A 22,770-nucleotide genomic window follows, 5' to 3' on the forward strand; every position below is an offset into this window, starting at 1 on the left:
GACTGACGAGACACCCGAACAAAACTATTATTGTCATACAACCTCACTTCCTTTCTTGTACAAAACACCACAACTTTGTCGCAATGACCCGATCAAGTTTCGGCAGACTCAGCCGCCTCGCGGGCCGCACACTCCAGGGCCGCATGCCTGGTGCAAGCGCTAGCACATGGTTCTTGCTGCCTCAGAAGGCTCGTACCGCATTCACACCCGCAGCGCCTGTCTCGCGAGCCCTGTTTTCCACGACGCCACGAATCGCGAAGCCTCTCACGCCAGAGCAGCTGAAGACCGCCAAGCCCGACGAACTCACCGACCAGCAGTACCACGAGCTCTCCGACCAGTATCTGGAAAGCCTCCTCGTACACCTGGAAGAGAGACAGGACTCATCCGACGACATTGATGTCGAATACAGCGTAAGTTCTACTATGCGCTCTTCCTCCTCCTGTTTCCCGCGAACTTGAAGATCACGGCTGACCACCTGTTTGTCAACCTAGTCCGGCGTCATGAACATCAAGACCAAGCACGGCACCTACGTCCTCAACAAGCAGCCTCCAAACAAGCAGATCTGGCTGTCCTCGCCCTTGACGGGCCCGAAGCGGTACGACTGGGTGGTTGTTAGTGAAGACCAGAGCTCCAAGCAAGACACAGCCGTCGGTGCCTGGGTATATCTCCGCGACGGATCATCACTCACCGAGCTGCTGAGAAAAGAGATTGATGTCGAGATCGATCCTTATGGATTGGTGGACTAGAGCTTCCATGGACAATGGAGTTTGAAAAAGTAGGTTGACGAGACGCAACGAAAGAGCGAAACGATGAACAGGGTTTCGGAAGGTTCTCTTATCATCGGTTGACATGTACAATAGCATGACTTGCTTTACTGAGGAGTATGGAAGGGAAATGGTAGGAACAGCGCTGGACAGATGAGCTTACAAGCGTATGAATAGGTGTATTGAACAATTCAAGCGAAACCTATCTCATGACAAACATTCCTTTTAACTCCTTTATGCTATGCAATTTGGCTTCGATCCGCGAAGGGATGTGTATACTGCGCGAACTGGCAGTGAGAAGGCTTCATCACCCAAGATCCGTCTCCTCTACCGGCTAGTGCTTGCTCGCTTCGACTCCCGAGCCCCCGAGTCTCGTTTCTTGGAGGGTTTCGAGGACCTGGTCGACTCGCCAGTTACCCAGAACTTCTCCATGGGATCGTGGTGGCTGATATATTCTGATAGCTTGTCGTGACGTGGCGCCCGATCTAGAGCATCACGAAAGGCCGAGCTGCTTTTGGAGCTGGAGTTACCCATAGTTAGCGGGTTTCGATAGACCCAGGAGCAGGGTTGCAGTCGTACCTGGCATGCGTGCTGCTGGAGCTTGATCGCGTCATGATACCTGCTGCACTGTGGCTGTGTGCTTATATCAGGTCCAGGAGATAACAGTATGTGGTACTGAGTTGATTGGCTATATCTGTATATCGATATTGAGAAAGATGGATGTTGACTTAAACCAATTATCGTGAGAGGAGGCAAGACAAGACCATCACAATTGCTTGTCTATTAAGATGAGCTTCCTACGAATCGCTCCATCCTGAACACCTCTCAATGGGCTTCTTATATACCATGCCATCCTGGAGCACCATCCCCCAAACACGACAAGACAGGAAGTACTTCGTGAAATGGAAAAAGCTGAGTGTCATCTGCTGTGACATGAAACTTGATGGCTTGATTGAGATGGATTAGGGAGAGAAATCGAAAAGCTCTGTTTCGTCGATCTTCCCTGCCAGCACGGCACCGATTATGTGCGCGGAAGTGTAAGAATGGAATACGCGGCCATTACACCTTATCTTTCCCTCTCAATGAACATCATAAGTTTCCTTCTAGTCTTGATCAAGGCCTGTTGAGAACACCTCGAGACTGGTGCCACGTCAGTCGTTGAATCCTCGCTCACCACCCTAAATGGGAACTATGTCGTTAAAGATATCCCATGCGATGAATTCTCGTGTCACAGGATGATAATGCTGGGATGGATCTTGATATACTAAATTTCCCGGTGGAGCCAACCAGATGCCGTACCTTGCATATCGTTCCTGGTCTACAGTAGGGTGATGAAATCCCGTCGCTCCAGACCTCCACGGTGGCAAACTTGATATGGAAAAACCACGGACTATGCCGCCAACTCCGGAAATCATTTGATTAAGATTGAGATGTATCTTTTCTTTCTTTCTTTTCCTTTTTCTTTCACCCTATCTTCTACACCACTGCGTAATTTCTCGGTTGGAAAGAAAGACCGGGATGGAGGGGAAGCAAACGACTGCTTTGAGAGCCGGGGACGACTCCCGGTCCCAAACTCAACTAATACAGCCCCCCGGAGTGGCGATGACATGAATGGCCCGCTTTGCACCGCTGCCTACGGTGGCCCACACCGTAGAGAATGTGAGCACACAGGCAGGTAATAATACCAACATCACTCGCAAAAAAAATGAATCAAGCATCAACGATGAGGGCCCCAATCAAGAATCGGTATTGACAGACGCGCAGAGAGTGGGCAAGCAAGAAAGCTGCAAAGGGACTGTGTCCTGCGTCAGTTCAACTTGACTGTCTGCACCCCGGTTTACCATGCAGCAGCACAATCAGCCAAGTTGTGATGAACTTAACCAGCAGTTGTCAGAACCATTTGATCTCGAACTGATGAGCTGGCAATCCTTGGCATGAACCTCGACGACATGAGCGATTTTGATCACCTTCAAAGCAACAAAAGTTCGGTGTGACGAGCGGTATCGAACACTACATGACTCTAGGTAGCAGTCGATATGAGAAGTGCTGTTTGCCTGAGGTTGCCTATTCCACTGCCGCCCTATCACGTCCGGGTGGATGAGCCGGATCGGCACGTCTGGAATGCTTCTTTTCGATCTAGGGTGCTCTTGGATTGGATAAGAAGCAATTGCGTCAATTCGGTTTTTACACATGGCCCATGGTTCCAGACACACAAGGCAAGGCATATATGGACATAGCCATTGTGAGACTTGATTAACCGTTCACGATTGGGAGGGAATTGGACCATTGCTTCCACAGCCCCAATGCTTTGCATACTCAGCCCCACCACCACCACCACCACCACCTACTCCGTACTGCTACTGCCAAAAGAAACAACAACACTGCATACAATGACATCGTTGGATTGATCAAGCTCTGAATACTTCCTACACGACATAGGAATAGGAGTGAAGAATACCCGTTTTTTCTGAAGTCAAACACAGCGCAGTATGCGTTACTGACCTCCAGGTAGAACGAACTGAATTGACCACCAGCTAGGGTGGTGGTATATACAAGAGGGAGCCTTTGGGATGGATCTTAAGGTGGCCGGCATGGGTCACAACTTTGTGCATGAGTGAGACGGCTGGCTGGTTGCGGCCTCTGTCCCTGGCCCTCTTAGTAGGCACATTCGAGTACCAGTTCACAGCACATGCGGCTCCCAGAAGTACACCCATAAGCAGTTACCCCTCTCTTCTTTGCAGCCAGCGGCCACCCATCCAACCCACACAGGGTACGGCCGATCTGCTCATCCTGGCCCTCCCTCACAGATGCCCGTACACAGATCTTTTGGACATAAGCGCCAGCCTCGCCTGCAAGATGGATGTCGATTTTCCCTTCACATCTCCCACACTAGAGAAGAATTGGTTTGCGAATCCCGAGCAATCAATCGCTTGTTTTTAAGACACAGAACTGTCTAGATTTGCCTGTTTGGGACACCCCGTCTTGGTATATACCTACTACTTATAGGTTCCAACCTAGCTTCCATGGATCCCTCATCAGCAGTATCGCCCGCGACAAGTTCAGCGACAAACCGTACCAACCGAGGCGGCCGACCGAAGGAGTGGACGGATCCCCAGGGCTCGCAAGCTCGCACGACTTTACCTATTCACGAGTCTTAAGGTCGAGCAAATCCTCGAGCTTCTGACAGACGAGGTCTTCACTCCAGGGTTCGTGCTGTCCCTTTTATAGTCATACCCACTCTGGTGTGCAGCGTGACTTACCCTCTCTTTAGCAAGGAAGCAGCCAGTAAACATCTGAACAAACTACTGGGCAAAGATCCTCGATGGATGCGTCCCAAAGACCTCGATGAGCAACGGGAGCGTATTGGGGGCCTCAAGAAAAGCGACCGAGCGAAAATGGCATCGGAGCTACCGTTGCTCCTCAGAGGCACAAAAACAAGTGCAACCTGGGAATACGCTCCATGATGACTACTGCCCGCAGGTGAAGACCGAGTCGATTGATGGTGCCACACTTTCGACGTCGTCAGCACATTCAAACGACAAGGTCGAAGAGAAGAGCGAGCAGCTCGGCTTGTACAACTGGACTGGGTTGGATAGCATGCAAGCTCTCACTTTCAACAACAATACATCCCGCAGCGCCTCGGGCCGATTCTGTTTCAAGAGTCCCAGCCGCCAAGAGACCTCGCTCACTACCTCTACCAACTTTAGCATCAGCAGCTGTCGGGATGCGTACTATCAAGTGCGAGAGAAACTCGAAACCGTTCCGAAATTGGGCCGTTCAGATGTCAAGGACATATTCCGTATCATCAAAAGCTACACTCTCTCCGTCGATCCCAACGCCGACAAGTCTCAGTCAAATTCGCCCATCAATCAACAGCAACAAGCCCGGGAAGGCAGATGGGATCATCCATACACTCTCCCTGGCGATTTCTTGGACGTAATGCCTTTTTTGCAAGGGGGGGTTTCTGACATTGCCTCATGGTCCGATTCATTTGGAAACACAGCATTCCATCAGTTAGCCGCGGCTCAAGGGTTGGAACTGAAACTTATTGAACTTGTTGAACAAGCTTCACACGATCCACGTTATCGCGACGCCTTAGCCGCAACCAACACCGCCGGTCAGACACTACTTCACGTCCTTCACGACCATTGGTTCGACAATGAAATCGTATCGAATGCGCTTGTCAATGCCCTGAGACATGTACAGTTCGATTTCTACGTGACTGATGTCTATGGTCGTTCGTTTTTCCACATTCTTCGGCAGCACAATCTGGGCCATGATCGGATACGAAACATAACCCAGCAATTCGACTTGCATACTCTCAACCGACGTGACGCCTTTGGAGTCCGTCCAATGCAGTGGCGTGCTTCCACAGTGCCTTCGACCCACGAGACAAACCCTCGTTTGACTATACCACCAACGGATGCCAGTCAGGCTAAACTTGGGCACGAAGCTCAATTTCTCAGGCTGATCAACCAGATCCTCTCAAATAGCAATTCGAACAACAACAAGCATACAGTCGAGGACTCCCAAGGCCGTAACGGACTCCATTGCTTGGCTGAAGTGAAGCTGGGAGCAGGGGCAGCCCAAGGGCATATATCACCCAACCGATCTATCAAGCGCAAGATCGACACAAATGGCGAGCCTGAGAAAGAGGTATATCCTCTAAGCAAACGCGGCGAATATCTCGAAACTTTGTTGGCCGCTAACACGGATGTGAACCATTACAACATGAATGGTGATACCGTCCTCATGGCATTCGTCAAGCATACCCACGACGACAATGAGCACGAAGACCTGAAGTCAATTATAACAAGACTCATTCAGGCTGGCGCGAGATTTGAGGCGCGTAACCGGAATGGCGAGACCGCTTTGCAGGTTGCGGCAAGACTCGGTCGAAAGTTCATCGTAAAAGTCTTGCTTGAGCACGGCGCCAATATCCACGTCCGGAACCGCGAACACATCAGCATCCTCGAAGATCTTGATCGACAAGTGCAATTTACAGAAGATAACCCAGACTTGTACGCGAGACTGGAGGCTACTCGGGTCATGCTGACAGGCCGGTTTATTAAAACCCGGCCGAGGAGCCGCTCCGAGCAGTCGCCATCTCTTGAACAAGAATGGGGAGTTCGACATGGCCTATGAGCTCCCTTTGACTTTTGTTTGACGTCTTATTTGGGATTGCTTCGGGTGCTCCCGTGGGCAGAAACTCGCTTGGCATGATGTCGCATCTTTAGAGTAGCTTTGGAGGTTTTTCCTGTTTTGCATTTTTTTTCTTCCTTTTCTTCTTCTTCTTCTTCTTGTAGATACCTGGACTTTCAGTTTTCTTTCTCATGGTTCATATTTCCGAGGATACCCCTGAGCGTAACAAGACTTCCTGGCGTTGGCGGGGTTGTATATACAAAAGGCGGGGCATGTTACGTGTGGACGATGCTCTTGACTGGCAGACTACCTATCCTATCGTCTTGAATGCAATATAGCTATCATTCTCAACGTACAAGACACATTAACTGATCCTAATCACTACGAAAACCACTTGCTGTACATCATTACCAAGCTTTGTGCCGTACGGTTAGGCGTGCCACCTGCAACACTAATGCGGCGTTATCACTTGCCCAATTCCTTGTGAGATACGCTAGGTCCACGGAATCCGACGCAGAGATTGGCCAACATAGCTGCAAGCCTCGTCTATTATAGCCATGCAGTGTAGCACAGCATGGAAGCCGGTACTGTCCAGTCGTGCGACCCCGCGTGAGTAATATGATATATCTAGAGTATTCACTCACATCTGTTCCCTTATTCAACTATCTTCTTCTGCCTGTTTAATTTCCTGTAGACTGTTCTAAGACCTAGAGTACGTCTAGAGAGAGAATGGATGGAAAAACCATTGCCCCTCCGGCCACAGGGGGGCATCTTGGTCGCCAGGAGTTGGGCGGAAACGACAGAAAGCAAGACGAGGAAAGTCGGCACACAGCATGATCAGACGGACATGCACCGTCTCAATAAAGCACAGCAGCTTCGGGTGAGAGAAGACTCGTTACCGTTCCTGTTTTGTTCTTTCAGAACTTGGAGGGATTCATTCAGATACCCGATCGCTAACTGACGGCCATCGACCGACTCCGGGCTTGGCTTATAGCGTAACTTCCGCTTCGTCTCCATCGTCGGATATGCCGTCATCGTGGGGAGTTGTTGGGAATTCTCACTCATGCAAGTTAATTCTTCATATAAAGTATTCCTGCTTGGTATAAGGTTTAGAGCAAGGAGAATGGGTAAAGGGGCACTCAATACTAACTCAACCCCTAGAGTAGCGGGTATCTCAACACTGAATGGCGGGCCCGCTGGTGCCATTTGGATGTTTTTCGTCACATGCGTCGGCATGATGCTGAGTACGTTGTCAATGGCCGAGATGGCATCCATGTGAGTGTGATTCCAGGGGCTAAGTGTAACACACAAGTTTATTGACCACTCGCAACCACTTTTGTCTCATAGGGCTCCTACTTCAGGAGGGCAGTACCACTGGGTATCCGAATTCGCGCCGCAGCGGTATCAGAAATTCCTGAGCTACATGGCCGGTATGTTCATCGGGCTCGTTGGTAATACGTATGTGCTATGTGCTACGACTGACTAACGGACTTTTACGTTATTGCTATACAGGCTGGCTCAGCGCCCTCGGTTGGCAAGCTGGCTTGGTCGTGACCTCGTATACTGCAGCGCAGCAGTTCGGGGCCCTCATCGCCTTGAACGTGCCCTCGTATCGCATCCAGGGCTGGCACGGCACTCTGCTGTCCATCGCCATCACTGCATTCGCCATCGTCTTCAACACGGCACTAGCGCGCAAGCTGCCGCTATTCGAGATGTTGGTCGGCGTGCTGAACGTGCTGGGCTTCGTGGCCTTCCTGGCGGTGCTGTGGAGCATGGCGCCCGGTGCTGTGAAGGAGGAAAGTGGGAAGGACGACAGGAAGAAGAAGGCCTGGACCGAGTTTCAGGACAACGCCGGCTGGGGCGACGTAGGGCTGGCGACCCTCGTGGGCATCCTGGGCCCCTCGGTGACGCTGATAGGAGCCGACTCGGCCTGCCACCTGTCCGAGGAGGTCCGGGACGCCTCCTGGGTGCTGCCGCGGTCCATGGTGGTGACGGCGGCCATCAACTACACCGTGGGCTTCGTCATGACTGTGACTGTCATGATGACAGTGGGCGACCACGCCAGTGAGTTTCTCGACTCCCGGACGGGCCAGGTCTACGTCCAGATCCTCTTGGACGTCACCCAGAGTCGGGCGGGCACGTCGGTTTTGACCGCACTCATGGCAGTCTTGCTTCTGTTCTGCGCCGTCAATGGCGTCACGACGTCGTCGCGGCAGCTCTTCGCCTTCGCGAGGGATAACGGGCTGCCGTGCTCCAGATGGCTTGCCACGGTAAGTACTTACCCACACTACTACAATGGCAGACAGAGACACATGAGCACTCACCCAGTATTGGAATACGGGTTGGGACACTCGCTAATAAGAAAACTATCCAACGATTTATTAGGTCCCTACTGGATGGGACATCCCCGTGAACGCCATCATGACGACTCTGATCATCACGGCACTCTTGTCCCTGATCATCATCGGCTCCAGCATCGCCTTCAACGTGATCACCGCCATCGGGCAGGTCGGCCTGTACACGTCCTACATCATCACGCTCGGCGCCATCATCACCAGGAGGTTCTCGAGACGGCGGGGCCCGCTGCCGCGGTCTCGCTTCGACCTGGGCCGGGCGGGCTTGCCGATCAACCTGGGGGCTCTCGCCTTCTTATCCGTCATGTTCCCGTTTCTGTTCTTTCCGTCGGGGCCCAGCCCTTCTCCGGCCGACATGAACTGGTCGTGTGTTGTCTACAGTATTGTTGTGGTCTTTGCCATGATATACTACTTCTTCAGAGGACGGTACGTTTATAAGGGACCCGTGGAATATGTGCGCAAGGATATTTAGAAGCTGTGCTTCATGCGGAGTCTCCTATGGCTACGGGTTGGTTTGGTATTCAAGGGATATTGTGGACTCCAGTCAGCCAGCAGTCAATCCAGGATCTCAGTCCTGGTGTTCCAATACTCCAGTACCCTTGCTTTCGTGCAAGGCTGCATTTTGGATGTCCCTTTCCTGCATCTCAACGTACTTCAGGGGTCTCCGGCGGCTGATCGCATTCGCGTCTCGGATTACTATGAGTGATGGGTTTTCACGATAATAAATGTCCAGGTCCTCAAGGGTACGGTCCGCTAGAGCGAGGAGAACATGTTAGTGCTGCAGGTGGTCAAGGGGCCTAGACACTTACCGGTCTCGGGGAAGAATAGCCAGAGGACGGGGATGAAGGCGGCATTGAGCACGGTCCAGACAATGTAGAAGCGCCATCCCAGCGTCTGAAGACCGATCGGCGTCACCTCGACGACGCAGAAGTTGGTGATCCAGTTGGACATGGTCGCCGCCGCCGCGCCCTTGGTGCGCATGGGTAGGGAGTTGATCTCGGCGGGGTACAGCCAGGGGATGCCCAACATCCCAAGCCAAAGCCCATGCAATAGAGGAAGAAGAAGACCACGGAGGCCTTGGCGGCCTCTTGCTGGCCGGCGTAGCCGGGCTTGCCCGAGGAGTGGTAGAGCAGGATGGTTATCATGAGGAAGCAGAAGAACTGGATCGCCGTCGACACGATAATCATGGGGCGGCGACCGTACCGTTCGACTAGAGGGGCGGCGATGCCAGAGGCTGCCAGGTACGAGACGGAGCTTAACGCGGCGATTAGCCGTGCCATGCTGTCCGTTAGGCCGACCGATTCGATGAGCAGAGTGGGCAGATAATAACTGTGCGTTGCGTGTTAGAGATATAAATGAGGATCTTATTTCTTGTCATTGGGGAAATATGGTGAACCTACGACATGATATTAATCCCGCCGAATTGTTGCATTGCCTGAGAACCTATTCCAAGCAGTAAACGTCGGACAGTCTTGGTACCGCCATCACCACGGCCTCGAAGGAGGTCACGCCAGCGCACGGCGTTCTCGCGCTCGTACTGGACGCTATAGACAATCTCGTCGCGGGCGGCGATAACGTAAGGGTCGTCGACGCTCTTATTCTCCAGATCCGCTAGGATTGTCGTGGCTTCGTCTGCGCGACCGTGAGCGATCAACCATCGAGGCGACTCGGGCAGCCACGGGACCGTGGCGAACAAAACCAGGAGAAATACCGACTGCAGAGCCAGGGGCAGGCGCCAGGCGACGGGCCCGGCCACGGAGGACATGCCGTAGTTGATCCAGTTCACCAGCATAAAGCCAAAGATATTCATCATCATCTCCAGCACCACAAGCTTCCCGCGCCATTTCGCCTGGGAGGTCTCGGTCTGCCAGACAGGGGCGGTGGCGGTGTTGATGCCGTTACCAACACTAAGTACGGGCAAGGGCAGTTCTGATAAGCGCGACTCTCCTCAGATTGGAATCTGCAATGCAACACGACTTACCCCGAAACCACGCGACCGACAAGCATATGAGGGGCACTGAACGATGTTATCTGCAGTATCGCGCCGACGGACATGACAACAGAACCTAAGATCACCGACTTCTTCCTTCCTAGTTGCTCACCAACGGATAATGCCACGACGGCTGCGGAATCATAGTTTTGAGTCTGCGTCATTTCACTAGGAAAAGGAGAGAGAGAGGGAGAACAGGGTTAGAAGGCTCATAATGTACCTCCAACAAAACAGCCTACAGCGTAGATCGGAGTGATGATCGACAAGAGTTCCGTCTTCCCGCGTCCATACAAGCCGTGCACCGTCAAGTAGTCCTCCGTAATGGCTACTCCGGAGAAGACACCCTGGTCGTAACCGAAGAGACACACTGTATTTAAGTCAGACTCGGTGTGCATGTGCGATGCCTGCTTAAGTATGCATCTTACTATCAGTTGCGCAGGCGATCTAGGATCCGATGAGGGGTCAGTCACGATCATGCAAGCAACTTGGGGCAGACTTCCACTTACAGTGATCCAGAAGGTCAGCCATCCTCCACTAAAACCAAACCATCTTGTACTACCTGCCTGTCCACTTGTCCTCTCACTAAAAACCTTCATATCGTCGTAGGTGTGTTAATTTTTGATTACCTAACCTTTTCTAGCTTCGTTGTTTCATCTATTTTGGATGTTCTCGACGAGAACCCAGCGGCACTGGTTGTCTCCTAAGAACCTTGCAGCCATATTCATATGCCCACGACATCATCGTCCTCGCTTATCCATCGGCATGCGAACAAAAACAATTTAGCCGATGTGCGAGAAAGCATTATCCATCTGGACCATTACACAATGATCTGGTTGGCTGTCGGGTAAAGTCCATTTGCTGACATTTCGCGGTCGAACCACAGTGGCTGGCGTCGTACCCTGGCATGACCACTCCCTACTGTCCTACGCTATTCTTCGTGGGGAAATGAGGGAGATATTAGAATGAGCTTGAATAATCCCCTAGTTCATAATCGATGTTCATATGTGAGACGCTTATATACTGTAAATGGGACTTCTCGGTCTTTATATTGGAGAAAAGAAATTAGCATTGCCTAGGTACGTAAGAAAGCCAATATTCAAGTATAAGCTAGGTTAACTATATATATCTCCGTGTATCTATAGCCAAGAGGCGATGAAATTGAACTTGTAATATATAGTACAGCCCTACTACCCCTGTACTGCCCCTTACTCCTTTTTCAGATAGGCTAGTATTGGCATACCAAATTACCCCCCCTTTCCACCTCTCCCCCCTTTTCCCCCTTTTCCCCTTTCTCTCTCGAGATATCCTGACTTGAACCTATCTAATACAGCCGCCACGCTATTGAAGAGACAATCCACGACTCTGGATCCGCAAGATTCCTGCCGTAGGCCTGGCGCAAGATGCGCCGCATGTGATGAACCATGTCAAGATTCAAGGGCGTGATCAGGAACTTGCCCATAACATAGTCCTGGGTCTCTTGGCTGTTACCGGAGGTCAGCCGGTTCGAGGCCGCCAAGGCCTCGCGCAGCGTGCGGAAGGTGCAGAGGAACAGGGCCGGGAACAGCAAGGGGTGGCTGCCGTCGAGGATGTCGGGGCGGTCGGGCGGGATCAGGTCCGTCGTGTAGTCGATGTGGTTCATGAGCCAGACGGCAATGGCGACGCAGCTGATCTGCGAGAACTTGGGCCGCATGGGGTTGTGGGTCGTCGCCGCCATCTGCCCCAGCGAGTTGTACCGGACGTGCCGGATGTTGGCCGGCGGCACCGCCGGGAGCCCAGCCCCCTCGTAGGTATAGGGGCGGATGTTAGCCCAGAAGGTCTGGATGTCCGCGAAACGTGCTGCGCTGTTCTGGTCACGCCAAGGGTCGTGAAAATAGATGAGGTCATTCTGTATGAGAGGTAAGAACACGATTACGCCGGCCGGCTAACCGCGAGGGGGGGCAAGCAAATTGTGAGACATATGAGCATATATATGCTTAGCTCTATTCGTTCTTATTGTGGGCTCGGCCGAGTTAGAGTGGAACTCACCTCGCGATCCCAGACTGACATGGTGTATACCACATCTTCGGGTGTGAAGTCTTCATCGTCTTCATCGTCTTCACCGTCTTCCGGTCTTATATGTTCATGTCTATGAATCCAGCACATCAGACGATAATGTTTATAGTTTGGTAGAAAACGCCATCGATTGACCGGGCGCGTCACTGAAGGCCAGGGTTCTGAGAGATCCCCTCCAAGCTGGCCACCTGTTGCACCGTATCTCAGTACGGTTCGACGCCTAAGATCCGTCCAATCGAAATTGGCCGGCGGGTTGTGAGGAACCAAAATAGTCGAGTTCAAGCCTCTGTAGTGAAAGAAGGCCCACTGTTACAAAAATACAAGGTAAGCAAAGACCTCTGAGCTGGCGAGCCTGCTACGGAGACTGAACAGAATACCCAGGGATGTCATGTGTTACAGGGATGGAACGCGGAGATCACTCACAGGCTGACACTCGCGGCTTCGAGCGTGGAGGTTGTAGGCATTGAGGGCTTCTGAAATGGTGCTTTCCTTGAAGTAAAAGTTCGCAGGCGGACCAAAGATGGACGCAGGTAGCAAACTAAGGGTCTCAAGGAAGCTCTCCATCCTTCTGCACTGGGCGTGGTTGAGATTGACTTTCCTGGTATTTCCTTGGCGGACTTCCAGCTCGGCGAATGGCAGCGGGGCATCCTGCAACACGATGAATATAAGTAAGGAGGCGTAGCAAATACGCAGCACTCCAAGGGGGCCCGACTTACCCAATAGGGGACGAGCGCGGGGCCAAGGGGGACTCCATCCCAGACCGGCAAAGGGTAGGTTTGTTGCGTTAGGTGGGGTGGTATAAACAGCTGCTCATTTCCAACTGGTAGGAAAGGGGGGTCTATATTATTTGGGTTAGCCATAGCGACACTCAAGGAATGGTAATCCAAGCATGAGCATAGGTACAAGAGGTATATGACAGAAAACAAGGAGCGTATGAGTAAGACATTCAAACATACACAGACTTTATATACCTTATAATATATCGCACAATGAAGACCGAGTTTCCGCAAGCAGCCCATAACAAAGCCTTACAGTTGCCGGCCTGTCCCAACCAGCTTGTCATGAACAAAAGGGACCTTTATATGGCAGCATGATAATACTCCATATTGTCGTTGTCTTCTCCAACGACAGTAATTGACGCCTGTCCCGTCGGCACAATATAGGTGCTATCCGTATTGCCTGCCCACTTGATGCAATCCGGTGTGTCGAAATCCTCGCAGCCATAGATGTAACTCTGTAACTTCTTATCATTTAGAGACTTGTGTTGTAAATGCAATAAGATCTAGGGAACTGTAGCCACATATGCTCTGGCATAAATGATATTGACTGAGAGGTGGTGCTGGCTCTGTGTTGTGAAGTCATCATCAGCTGGTTGCCCCTTCCCTGGAGGCAACTGTAGAAGTCGGGCGTGGGTGTGAGAAGAGAAAAGAGACTGACATTGATACATGACGAGGCCCCCTCGCCGAAGTATACTTCCATCATCTCTACTGGATTCGTTGACGGTCAGGCCTTGGAGTTTGGGAGCTTCTCAACCAATGCGGCTATGACTGTTGCCATGCGCTCGCGGGACTGCAGCTCAGTCATCTGCGCGTGGAACGCCAGCGAGGGGGCGCAGGTGATGATCGTGGGGGCTGCTGCTGCGCGGGTCTAAGTAACGCCGGAGGCTGTAGGTGCGGTCGTGGGCAACTTTGACTTCGGGCCGCTCTTGAGGGGCACTTGGCTGGTCCAGCTCACTACGGCTAAAGCCGAGACGAAGGACGAATTAATTGTTAAGTTCTTCAAATTCTCCTACCCTTCTTCTCTCAAGGGCTTTTTGCACTGGGAATTACAGTCAATGTAATTGATTGATGAGTAAGTACGGGCCAATTGGATATCGAGCACCAAGATTCCCATGTGGTGAGGATGGGATTTGGCCGATTTCTGCATGTCCGAACATGGAGATTGATCAAAGTCATACTTATCAAGATAGCAGACCGCGGCACAGGTGCAGGTGCAGGTGCAGGTGCAGGTGCAGGTGCAGGTGCAGGTGCAGGTGCAGGTGCAGGTGCAGGTGAATGTGGTAGTGGCAGCAGCAGCAGCAGTGGTCTGGGTAGGCCCAAGCTGGTCGTTTTTAGCGTCCTGGGCCGCCATCCGAGCTGCTTAGGCGGGCTTTATTAGTGCTCCGACACGGCGGGGTGAACGCTGGTTGGTGCGCCGCAAGCATTCGTTTGGGGTGATGTGAGGCTAAGAGGCAGGTACTGGTTGCAGTGTGGAGATAAGTGTGTATGCAGTACGGCTCGAATGGGCAATATGTATAGTATAGTTGACGTAGTCTTTGATTAGGTAGGCAACAAAAGAGATAGCCGATCCAAGTTTTGATGCGAAAAGTTATTATTCGCATGGAGCGGACCCACGAGACAAGCTGGTGTCGTTCGGGTTTGTATGCTAACTGCCCTCCTCCTGAAGCCCTCATAGTGCAAGTCACGTACTCCTTCCCCCTAGGTCCCTATTCATCACGCCTCATCTCAGCTCGCCAATCGATGCAGCTTCGACGGTAATGAGGTCACCGGCGTTCTGACAATTCCTTGGTTTCATTGATGTTTCTCACAGTTGCTTACTTTTTCCCTGTGAAAGGTCTGGTCTAGAGCGTTCTACGGAAGTAGGAAGGTACAGATCATGAAGTCTGCCTACCTCCTTGGCTGCTTCCAACACATTTCTGAGCGCCGATCCCCCACGTTCTTGCCGACACCGGGACACGTCTTGGACCTATACAATCTCGCACTCTCGTATTCCAGCGCCGGCATTTTCATGAAAGTGCTTGCATTACCTGGCGGCTTTTCGTGAAAATGCCTGATTTATGACACTCACTGATCAGCCGACTGCATGCCGGCCATACTTTTACCCTCCAAAGGTCACGCTTTCACCCAAGCGTTTCCTGTTAGAGTGATAGATCTGCCAGATATTGAAAGCTCTCGAGGGATCTGTGGAGAGGTGGCAAGCTCGCGATGGCATGAGCCAACCGTCACAGGCCTTGGTGTTTAGGCAGACTGTTCACTGTGACTTATTCTTCCTCACCGAAGCTTCTGACGTCGATTCTGAGGCTCAAGAGGCATAGCAACATAAAAGCAGCGTTAGGAAATGACGTAGATAAGTTTTGGGGGAGAGAAATCATAGAATTAGGCAGCCTAATCCGTACTATTTTCCTACTATCAAGTGGTCAGGACAGGAAGACGAGCCGAGTCTAGAACCTCTGGCCTGGGCCGAGACCCAAAGATGTGGTGGCAGTGCTGACCTAGTTTGCACTAATTGAGAGCTATTAGAAGGAATGATGTCATAATAAGTGGCCTGATCAAAATATCAACACGCTGCCTTCTTTGAATAAGTGCAGCGATCAGAGATAATTTAGTACATGGGAGATATAACCGGGAGAAGGACATATTGAGGGTGATTACATGGCAAAGTCGATCCAGATTAAGATCGCAACAAAATCCGATCCTAAAAATACAGGGTTCACTGGACCCTGAGTCTCTGCCCAAACAGGGTCCAACCACCCCTGTTGCAAGACTAGAGCTAACAGCTTCACCAATCACAGGCAAGTCTGCCTGAACTCAATTCATCTCTACCGACACGTCAAGTTCAAATAAATACGTCATGCCGGTGACAATGTCTTGCCTTCCGGCCTTTGTAAAATCAAAGCAGAACATTAGAGATGCGACCCAGCCGGGTCAAGGTTGTTTGTTGCTGGCTGCCTCGGATATCCTAAGCCTTCATTGCCATGCTCAGCAATGCCCCAGAGCCAAGCCTACAATGAGTTATTGCCTTGCTGGCTCGAATACACAACCTAGCACCACCAAAGTTGATACTGAAAGTAGACCGTCAATACATGTCACCGACCCAACATCGCCTAACAGGCTGCGCAGTCATAGAAGGCGGGTCACATGTTATGTATAAAATTTGAACAACCTTTAAAATCAACGCTGAAATCGCTTTGACGATTCGCTACTTCTGTATTTCATTTGATTTGCTAGTTTTTCCCAGAAACAGTACTAGAGTGCTGACAATCTCCCATATTCCGCCTCTGAGTAGCTTCGACCCCCCTCGAGCTGCTTAGTTGTCGAACTTAACGGCCAGGGATACGAAGGTTCTGGCCAGGGTAGATCATATCCGGGTTGGAGATGTTGTTGTGCCGGGCCAGCTCCTCCCAGGAGCAGCCGTAGCGCTCCCCGAGCATGCGGAGGGTGTCGCCCGACTGCACCGTCACCGTGGACTCGCCGCGGGACGAGGAGTGGCCGCGGTGCGAGCGGCGGCTGGAAGATCGCGAACGCGAGCGGCTGTGGTGATGGTGGTGGCGGTGGCGGCTGCCCGACCGGGATCGGGACCGTGAGCGGGAACGGCTCCGGCGCTCCTCGCGGCGTCTGCGCTCCTCCTCGTACCGGCGCTCTTCCTCCTCGCGGCGCTTCTCCTCCTCCTTCTTCTCGTGGTGCTCCTCCTTCCAGTCGCCGATGGCGTCCTGGCCCTTGTGGCCGGCGAAGGCGCCGATCAGCGCGCCGGCGACGGTGGCGACCTTGCCGCCGCCCATCTTGTTGGCGCCGAAGCCGCCGGCAGCACCGCCGGCCATGGCACCCATGAGTCCTCGCTCGCCCTCGCCGCCATCACCGCCGGGTCCGCCAGATCCGGGCGGGCCGCCGTAGCCGCCTTGCTGATGTTGAGATGCGGGGTTGTTGTAGAAGGAGGAAGCTTCTCCGCCTCCGCTGGGGTAACCGCCGCCCTGCTGGTAACCACCCTGCTGGCCGTAGCCCTGCTGGCCGTAGCTGCCCTGCTGGCCATAGCCGCCTTGGTTGTTGTCGCCGTAATAGCTCATGGTGGGATGGTGATCAATGAGGGGTTGTTTGTATGAAGGTCAGGGAATGTGGAAACTTTGGCAAGTCTGGATGAGTAGACTTTAGACAATGAAAGGATGAAAGCTCACGTCCTTTTAATATGAGGCCACGTCCCCCAAGCTTACGCGAAGTCACGACCTGCAGGCGTCAGCCTCCGTTGGCAATGTGGCTCAGCTCGCCATAGAATGCGGTCTCGCCGGCTATGAAATGCCGGAGTCAGTGGGTCTGATGGGGGTCGGGCCCCCCAAAACCCAATCGGGCTCAGCGAACAAGAGGCTCTGAAGGCGGCTATCGCCTTTAGTCCGGCCTTGGCAAAGGGTCCTGAGAGGCGCCAGCCTCAAACCTACCCCTGGCTGCCACGCAAGCCTGTTTCCGATTTCGTAGTTCGAATGACGCCGCCAGGCTGGCGGTGTTCTGATCGGTTGCCAAGCTGGCAGGTGGCAGGTTTGGGCTATTGGGGCAAACGGGTTCTGAATGGGTTGGAAAAGTTGGACAACTCGTATTGACGATGGAACATGATGGTGCAATCATCAATCGTAGCCAGCCACGTTGACCGCAATGTGCACTGTTCTCTGGCCCGATCTCTTGAGCAGCGCGGCTAGCAAACAAACTAAAACAGTACTACTAGCTTACGTAGTACTGTGTGCTATGGCGCGATCTGCGCCGACAGCAGTCATGTGATGGTTACCTCGAGAACGAACGTCCAATGGCACCCAATACCTGACTCTTGGACATGTCAAAATCGAAAACGTTAAAAATAAGTTGTCAAACTGGGTGTGCACGTACATCTACGAAAACTGTATTTGATCCATCATCCCTAGCAATTGCCAATCATCCTCTGTCGACTCAGACTGTGTAGTGGATTTCTCCCTCGCTCTCTTCCCCGTATCCGAACCATGGTATTCGCGGGTCAGCCACAGCTTCTTGAGCTTCGAGGCTCGGCGAGCTGGAGTCCTCACTCCAAGCTGCTGGCGAAAGAACTGCCGACAGAAGCTGTACAAGGACCGCCCAATCTTTCTAAGCGCCGCAGCTTCATATGTGATTCCTCTTCTGGCTAGGTGGCAACCGAGTGTAACGATAAACGCAAAAAATAAGCGGTGTAGCTTTGATAGTCCGGAAGAAACTCGATATATTGGTTTTCCATAGCTTACAGGCATACAGATCAAAGCTGTCTCCTCACGTCGGAACGAGGCTCATTCTGGCCTTTGACGGCCACCTCTTTTAACGCAACGGGGAGGCGGCCACATGCTTGGGCACCCTCCCGGAATCTCGGCCCATCTGCGGGCCCGACTCCCAACACTGTGCGCCCGCGAAGGCACGCACCATCAGCGTGACTCGGCCGCTGCATTACCCGCGCGCCACCGTACGAGATGGAGATGCCCCGCCCGCGTGAACTCGTAATGCCCACGGTCCTTGTGCACTCTGGCCAGCGTCCCTCTACAGTTGAGATAGGCATACGCCGGAAGAGCTCGTTCTGTTGAGCGCCGCAACCACTGGGCACCACCGGAAGTCATCCGGTCCCCGTCGTCATCGTCGCTGCCGTAGTATTGTGTAAGGACTACGTCGGTACGCAGGCGGGACGGGAATTGGACCTCGTCCGACAGCAGCAGGGCCTTTTTGCGCTCGAACCTTCCTATCCGGACTCACCGAAGCCTCCGCACGCGGCGCAAACCTGGCTTGCTTCCAGCGGACCCGTACAAAGGCTGCGTCCTGTGCACTTCCGGCAGCCGCATATGCACCCCGCATCGGGAGTCCACAGACGGACGAGATTGATGTGGCCATGGTGAAAGACTCCGAAGGCATCGCCAGGGTCGCCTTGTGTAAGTGCTTGCGTGCCACCGACCTTCAGTTGAGAGAATGGCATATCGTTATTCGGGAGACAGCTTGTTGGATATGACATCCACATATGAAATTGAAGCGGACACGATATGATGCCCTTGGTCTGATATGGATGAAAAGGTTTACACGGCCATGCGAAAAAACTGGTCTCATCCTACAGAGTTCACTCTTGACGGTATAGGTGATGGATTTCGCTGGTTTTTCGTTCTAGTGGTACTGGAGATGTCATGCTTGGGGAGCCGATTTGGTTTGCACCGTGATCGACCATTCAACGAACCAAGAACTGTCCTGTAACACCCAAACCCCTAGCGATGGCGTAACAAAATTTTACGCTCGAGGCTCCAAGGTCTGCAAGAAGGGTTCGGTCACTGGAGTCGAGCACTCTCGTCGTCATCTCAGTATCCGATATTGTGTATTAAGGGTGTAAGAGCTGGGGATGTACTTGTTTCACTAGCTATCACTGTTTGCACAACTTCTTAGTCTATACGCACTACACCTGCTGCATTCCCTCCCCTCCTTCCTCTTACCCCAGCCTCTGCTTCAGCGCGGCCACGATCAGCGTCATGACCATCTTCGGCGTCGGTCCACCCCTGACCATATTGATGACCGCGGCGACGTGCACCTGGCCGTGGGCCCGCAGGACGGCGACATCGCGGCCGGCGCGCTGGAGCCGCTCGCCCAGGGCCTTGCCCTCGTCGCGCAGGACGTCGGCCGAGCTGGTGACGATGAGGGTCGGCGCGAACTGCGCGGCCACGGCGTCGGACATGTTGGCCGACGGGCTGGCCAGCTCCGAGGCGCGGTCCACCGTGCCCGTGGGGGCGTACACGTCGACGAACCACTGCATCAGCGCCACCTTCAGGAACGGGCCGTCCCAGCACTCGTACCGGCTGGGCGGGGGCTGGCGCCGGTAGTACAGGCTGGCCACGGGGCCGAGGAGGACGTTGTAGGGGACGGGCAGGCCCTTTTGCTGCGCCATGACGTTCATGTTGAAGATGAGGAGGCCTGTCATGAAGGGGGACCCAATGGTGAGAAGCTGATAGAGAAGGCGAGGTAGAGAGGATAGACTGAATAGGAGTCCAAATAATAACGCAAGTGCTTATGACTTACCTCCGGCGCTGTCCGCCATGAGGGCGAACTTGTCGGGAACGAGATTGTGGCACGTACCGTTCTGGATCACCCACTCCAAGACCTCAAAGCATTGTTCCTGTTGCTCGGGCCACTTCGCCGCCTCTGGCGCCAGCTTATACTCGGGGAAGACAACAGCATACCCGGTGCGCAGAACAAGATCAGTCGCAATGCTGTCGTAGAAAGAGATACTGAACATACAACGAAAACATGTTACTATGGTCGATTCAAACAGAATCCGGGAAGGGGAACATGTGACCTAACTCACTTCCCTACCATGAAACCGCCTCCGTGGACGTAGAAGATGTACGGGAGTGGGCCTTTGGCCCCTTGGGGGTGTAAATCCACGTCTCCGTTCCGTTCGCCGCAGGTGTCTGAATCATATTCCGATCAACCCCGGGGAGCTTCTCGTGCTCGTTCAACTTCCCCAGCGACTCGCGCAACTCTTCGGGAGAGAGTTCATCCAGGGGCAGCGTCGCCGCTAAGTCGGCGAAGCCCTGATTCATGGGGTCGAGGTAAGGTTGGCTCGCCATGTTGTTGTTTTGGCCGTGGGATAATTTCTAGGAATGGGAAGTACGGTGAACAATGGTGATTTCTGAACAGGTAGAGATGGGTTAGCTCAAAGTAGCTCCTGTTCGAGTTGCACAATTTATAGTACAGTAGACGGCTCCTGCTCAAGCGGCGGCGCGACTTGTAGCACAGGTGACACAGCGCTTTGTGCCGGTTCAATACCAGGAGTCAGCCAAAGTAAGACGCGCGACAATGAAAGTTGTTGCTAGATAGGGGATGATCTCAGAATCCTACAAGGCGACCTCCCGACATTTGAATACGGCTGACGTATAATAGCATATATTTGCCTCGTAATTATACATCATGGCTTCAACACAAGATGGTGCAAATTACCCCCCTTAACAGGGAACAAGATCAGTCAATTACACTTCAACTGTGATCATTACATGCTTACATCGTACACGATGGTTGCATATAGTCACTCGCGATTATTGTTCCCTCCCAGCGGCTGCCTTGGCGCTGAGCACGACGTTGAAAAAGGAACTATTCCTCGAGACCAGGATTGTCAAATCGTGATACTACTAAGGTCCACCAGGCTGGACTTTGCTTGGTTATCAGAATATGCTATATGGTCCGCAATTTTTGCTTTTTTGTATATCAAACGATGCAAGCCGCAACTTGGGGTCTCAAAACGGCCTTCATTCTTTGCCGAAGATAACTACCAAACGTACGATGCCGTAAAGCGGAGACCAATATTCGCTCACTAGATGGGGCCTCCAAGCAAATAAAAGACGTGATTTCGTGGTTTATATCACATCTAGAGATTCTATCCGTGGTCCAACAGTGTTGCATAGAAGTGGTGTTCGTATATTGTAACCGTCTACCCAATCACATCACATCAAGCCCCAGTACAATGTTCGATGAGGCCAAACGGCACACTGCTCCCTATGCCAGGCCTTCACACCTGCCTACAAATAGAATGCGTCCATTAGCTGGAGCTTGCTATCTTGTTGACGATAATACGCCGTGTCGATCTTCCCTTCCATATCTGTGGGGGCTGCAGGGCTGAAGTGGATACGAGTCTCTCCCTGGGGTTCCCGTCAGGGGGATTTGCTTTTTTCTGGGTGATACACTGCGAGGAGGCGAGGAGGGCAGAAAGGAGGGGACTGCCAAGACGGAACGATGAGGGGAACGACGATGATCACCAATTAGTAAGCTGGAACAAAGACACAATCCTTGTCACCTTTTCTGTCATCCCTTGGCCAGCTAATTATTTCCCTCCTCGGGGTGCCCTCGGGCTCTGACGGAAGAGTGAGGATGGGAGGAGATACGCCAGGACACAACCACTTTAGCTATACCCACGGATTTCATGAAGTTTCTATTATATCTACCAACACCAAAACTGATCTAGTAAAAGTCGCCCAAGAGCCCCCTTTCCTTTTTTTTGGTGTGTATGTGTATGTGTGCATGTAGCCTCATGCTGTGCCACACCATTATGACGATGCAATGTCACATGTCGACGTTTCGACGGGAGAACTCATGATGGCCGAGACATCGCATTACGGTTGAGATCTCCCGGCCTTGTAATATCGAGGTGCATTATTCGGCGCCTGTTTCCCCAAATTCTCTTGGGAATCTGTAGATAAGCAGCGCAGAGTGTAAGAGGGTCGGATCCGGAAAAGTAGGGGTTAGTGGGAGTCTTGAAGCGATTCGCCAGGAGGCTCTATTATGTTGCAACGCTGCCATATTGCCGTATTGCTGAAAGAATCGACTCTTATAAATACCTATAGCAGCTAAGCTTTCGCTAATTTATTATTCTCTGTTTTGTTAAGCTTTGAAAATCACTGAGAGATCCTGCGCCAGCACAATTCTCGCAATGTTCATCGACCTACTCTCCAAGAGCCGGGAGACATGGCTCATCTTGGTAGCCGTGACATCGCTAGCCTATCTTGTTTCCAGACTGAGAACCTATCTGAGGCTGAGGCACATCCCGGGCCCGCGGTGGACAGGACTATCAGACCTCCCTCACGTTCGAGCCTTTTTGAGCGAAAGATGTTGTGAGTGGTATGCGTCGGTGAGCGAGACACACGGTAAGTTGCATCGGGTCGTTTCATCGCACGACTCCATGCTACCAA

At 52.5% G+C, this 22,770-nt stretch overlaps 7 protein-coding genes across 7 annotated transcripts; 3 read left to right on the forward strand and 4 right to left on the reverse strand.

Annotated features, from left to right (window-relative positions):
- Positions 1 to 83: 83 nt before the first annotated feature.
- On the forward strand, positions 84 to 746 carry PG994_001682 (Frataxin; the record flags this gene model as incomplete). The annotated part of the gene is made up of 2 exons (XM_066853091.1): positions 84 to 410; positions 492 to 746. The coding sequence occupies 2 exons, from the start codon at positions 84 to 86 to the stop codon at positions 744 to 746; spliced, it is 582 nt and encodes a 193-aa protein (XP_066721232.1).
- A 3,363-nt stretch (positions 747 to 4,109) lies between these two features.
- PG994_001683 (uncharacterized protein) lies at positions 4,110 to 5,909 on the forward strand (the record flags this gene model as incomplete). Its single annotated transcript, XM_066853092.1, has 1 exon — positions 4,110 to 5,909. The coding sequence occupies one exon, from the start codon at positions 4,110 to 4,112 to the stop codon at positions 5,907 to 5,909; it is 1,800 nt and encodes a 599-aa protein (XP_066721233.1).
- Positions 5,910 to 7,116: 1,207 nt separating this feature from the next.
- PG994_001684 (amino acid transporter) lies at positions 7,117 to 8,732 on the forward strand (the record flags this gene model as incomplete). Its single annotated transcript, XM_066853093.1, has 4 exons — positions 7,117 to 7,181; positions 7,254 to 7,357; positions 7,419 to 8,176; positions 8,292 to 8,732. 4 exons carry the CDS (start codon positions 7,117 to 7,119, stop codon positions 8,730 to 8,732), a joined length of 1,368 nt encoding a protein of 455 aa, XP_066721234.1.
- A 96-nt stretch (positions 8,733 to 8,828) lies between these two features.
- On the reverse strand, positions 8,829 to 10,846 carry PG994_001685 (Major facilitator superfamily domain- general substrate transporter; the record flags this gene model as incomplete). Its single annotated transcript, XM_066853094.1, has 7 exons — positions 8,829 to 9,013; positions 9,070 to 9,256; positions 9,328 to 9,589; positions 9,661 to 10,167; positions 10,242 to 10,383; positions 10,471 to 10,594; positions 10,676 to 10,846. The coding sequence occupies 7 exons, from the start codon at positions 10,844 to 10,846 to the stop codon at positions 8,829 to 8,831; spliced, it is 1,578 nt and encodes a 525-aa protein (XP_066721235.1).
- A 725-nt stretch (positions 10,847 to 11,571) lies between these two features.
- Positions 11,572 to 13,162, reverse strand: PG994_001686 (uncharacterized protein; the record flags this gene model as incomplete). Its single annotated transcript, XM_066853095.1, has 4 exons — positions 11,572 to 12,135; positions 12,276 to 12,608; positions 12,726 to 12,950; positions 13,019 to 13,162. 4 exons carry the CDS (start codon positions 13,160 to 13,162, stop codon positions 11,572 to 11,574), a joined length of 1,266 nt encoding a protein of 421 aa, XP_066721236.1.
- A 3,239-nt stretch (positions 13,163 to 16,401) lies between these two features.
- On the reverse strand, positions 16,402 to 17,142 carry PG994_001687 (carbohydrate-binding module family 50 protein; the record flags this gene model as incomplete). The annotated part of the gene is made up of 1 exon (XM_066853096.1): positions 16,402 to 17,142. The coding sequence occupies one exon, from the start codon at positions 17,140 to 17,142 to the stop codon at positions 16,402 to 16,404; it is 741 nt and encodes a 246-aa protein (XP_066721237.1).
- A 1,546-nt stretch (positions 17,143 to 18,688) lies between these two features.
- On the reverse strand, positions 18,689 to 20,658 carry PG994_001688 (uncharacterized protein; the record flags this gene model as incomplete). The annotated part of the gene is made up of 4 exons (XM_066853097.1): positions 18,689 to 19,004; positions 19,528 to 20,002; positions 20,108 to 20,316; positions 20,402 to 20,658. 4 exons carry the CDS (start codon positions 20,656 to 20,658, stop codon positions 18,689 to 18,691), a joined length of 1,257 nt encoding a protein of 418 aa, XP_066721238.1.
- Between the last annotated feature and the right edge of the window lie 2,112 nt (positions 20,659 to 22,770).

Source organism: Apiospora phragmitis (assembly GCF_038363925.1).
Source record: "Apiospora phragmitis strain CBS 135458 chromosome Unknown utg000002l:1.0-5516284.0:1.0-5523493.0, whole genome shotgun sequence".
NCBI classification, from domain to species: domain Eukaryota; kingdom Fungi; phylum Ascomycota; class Sordariomycetes; order Amphisphaeriales; family Apiosporaceae; genus Apiospora; species Apiospora phragmitis.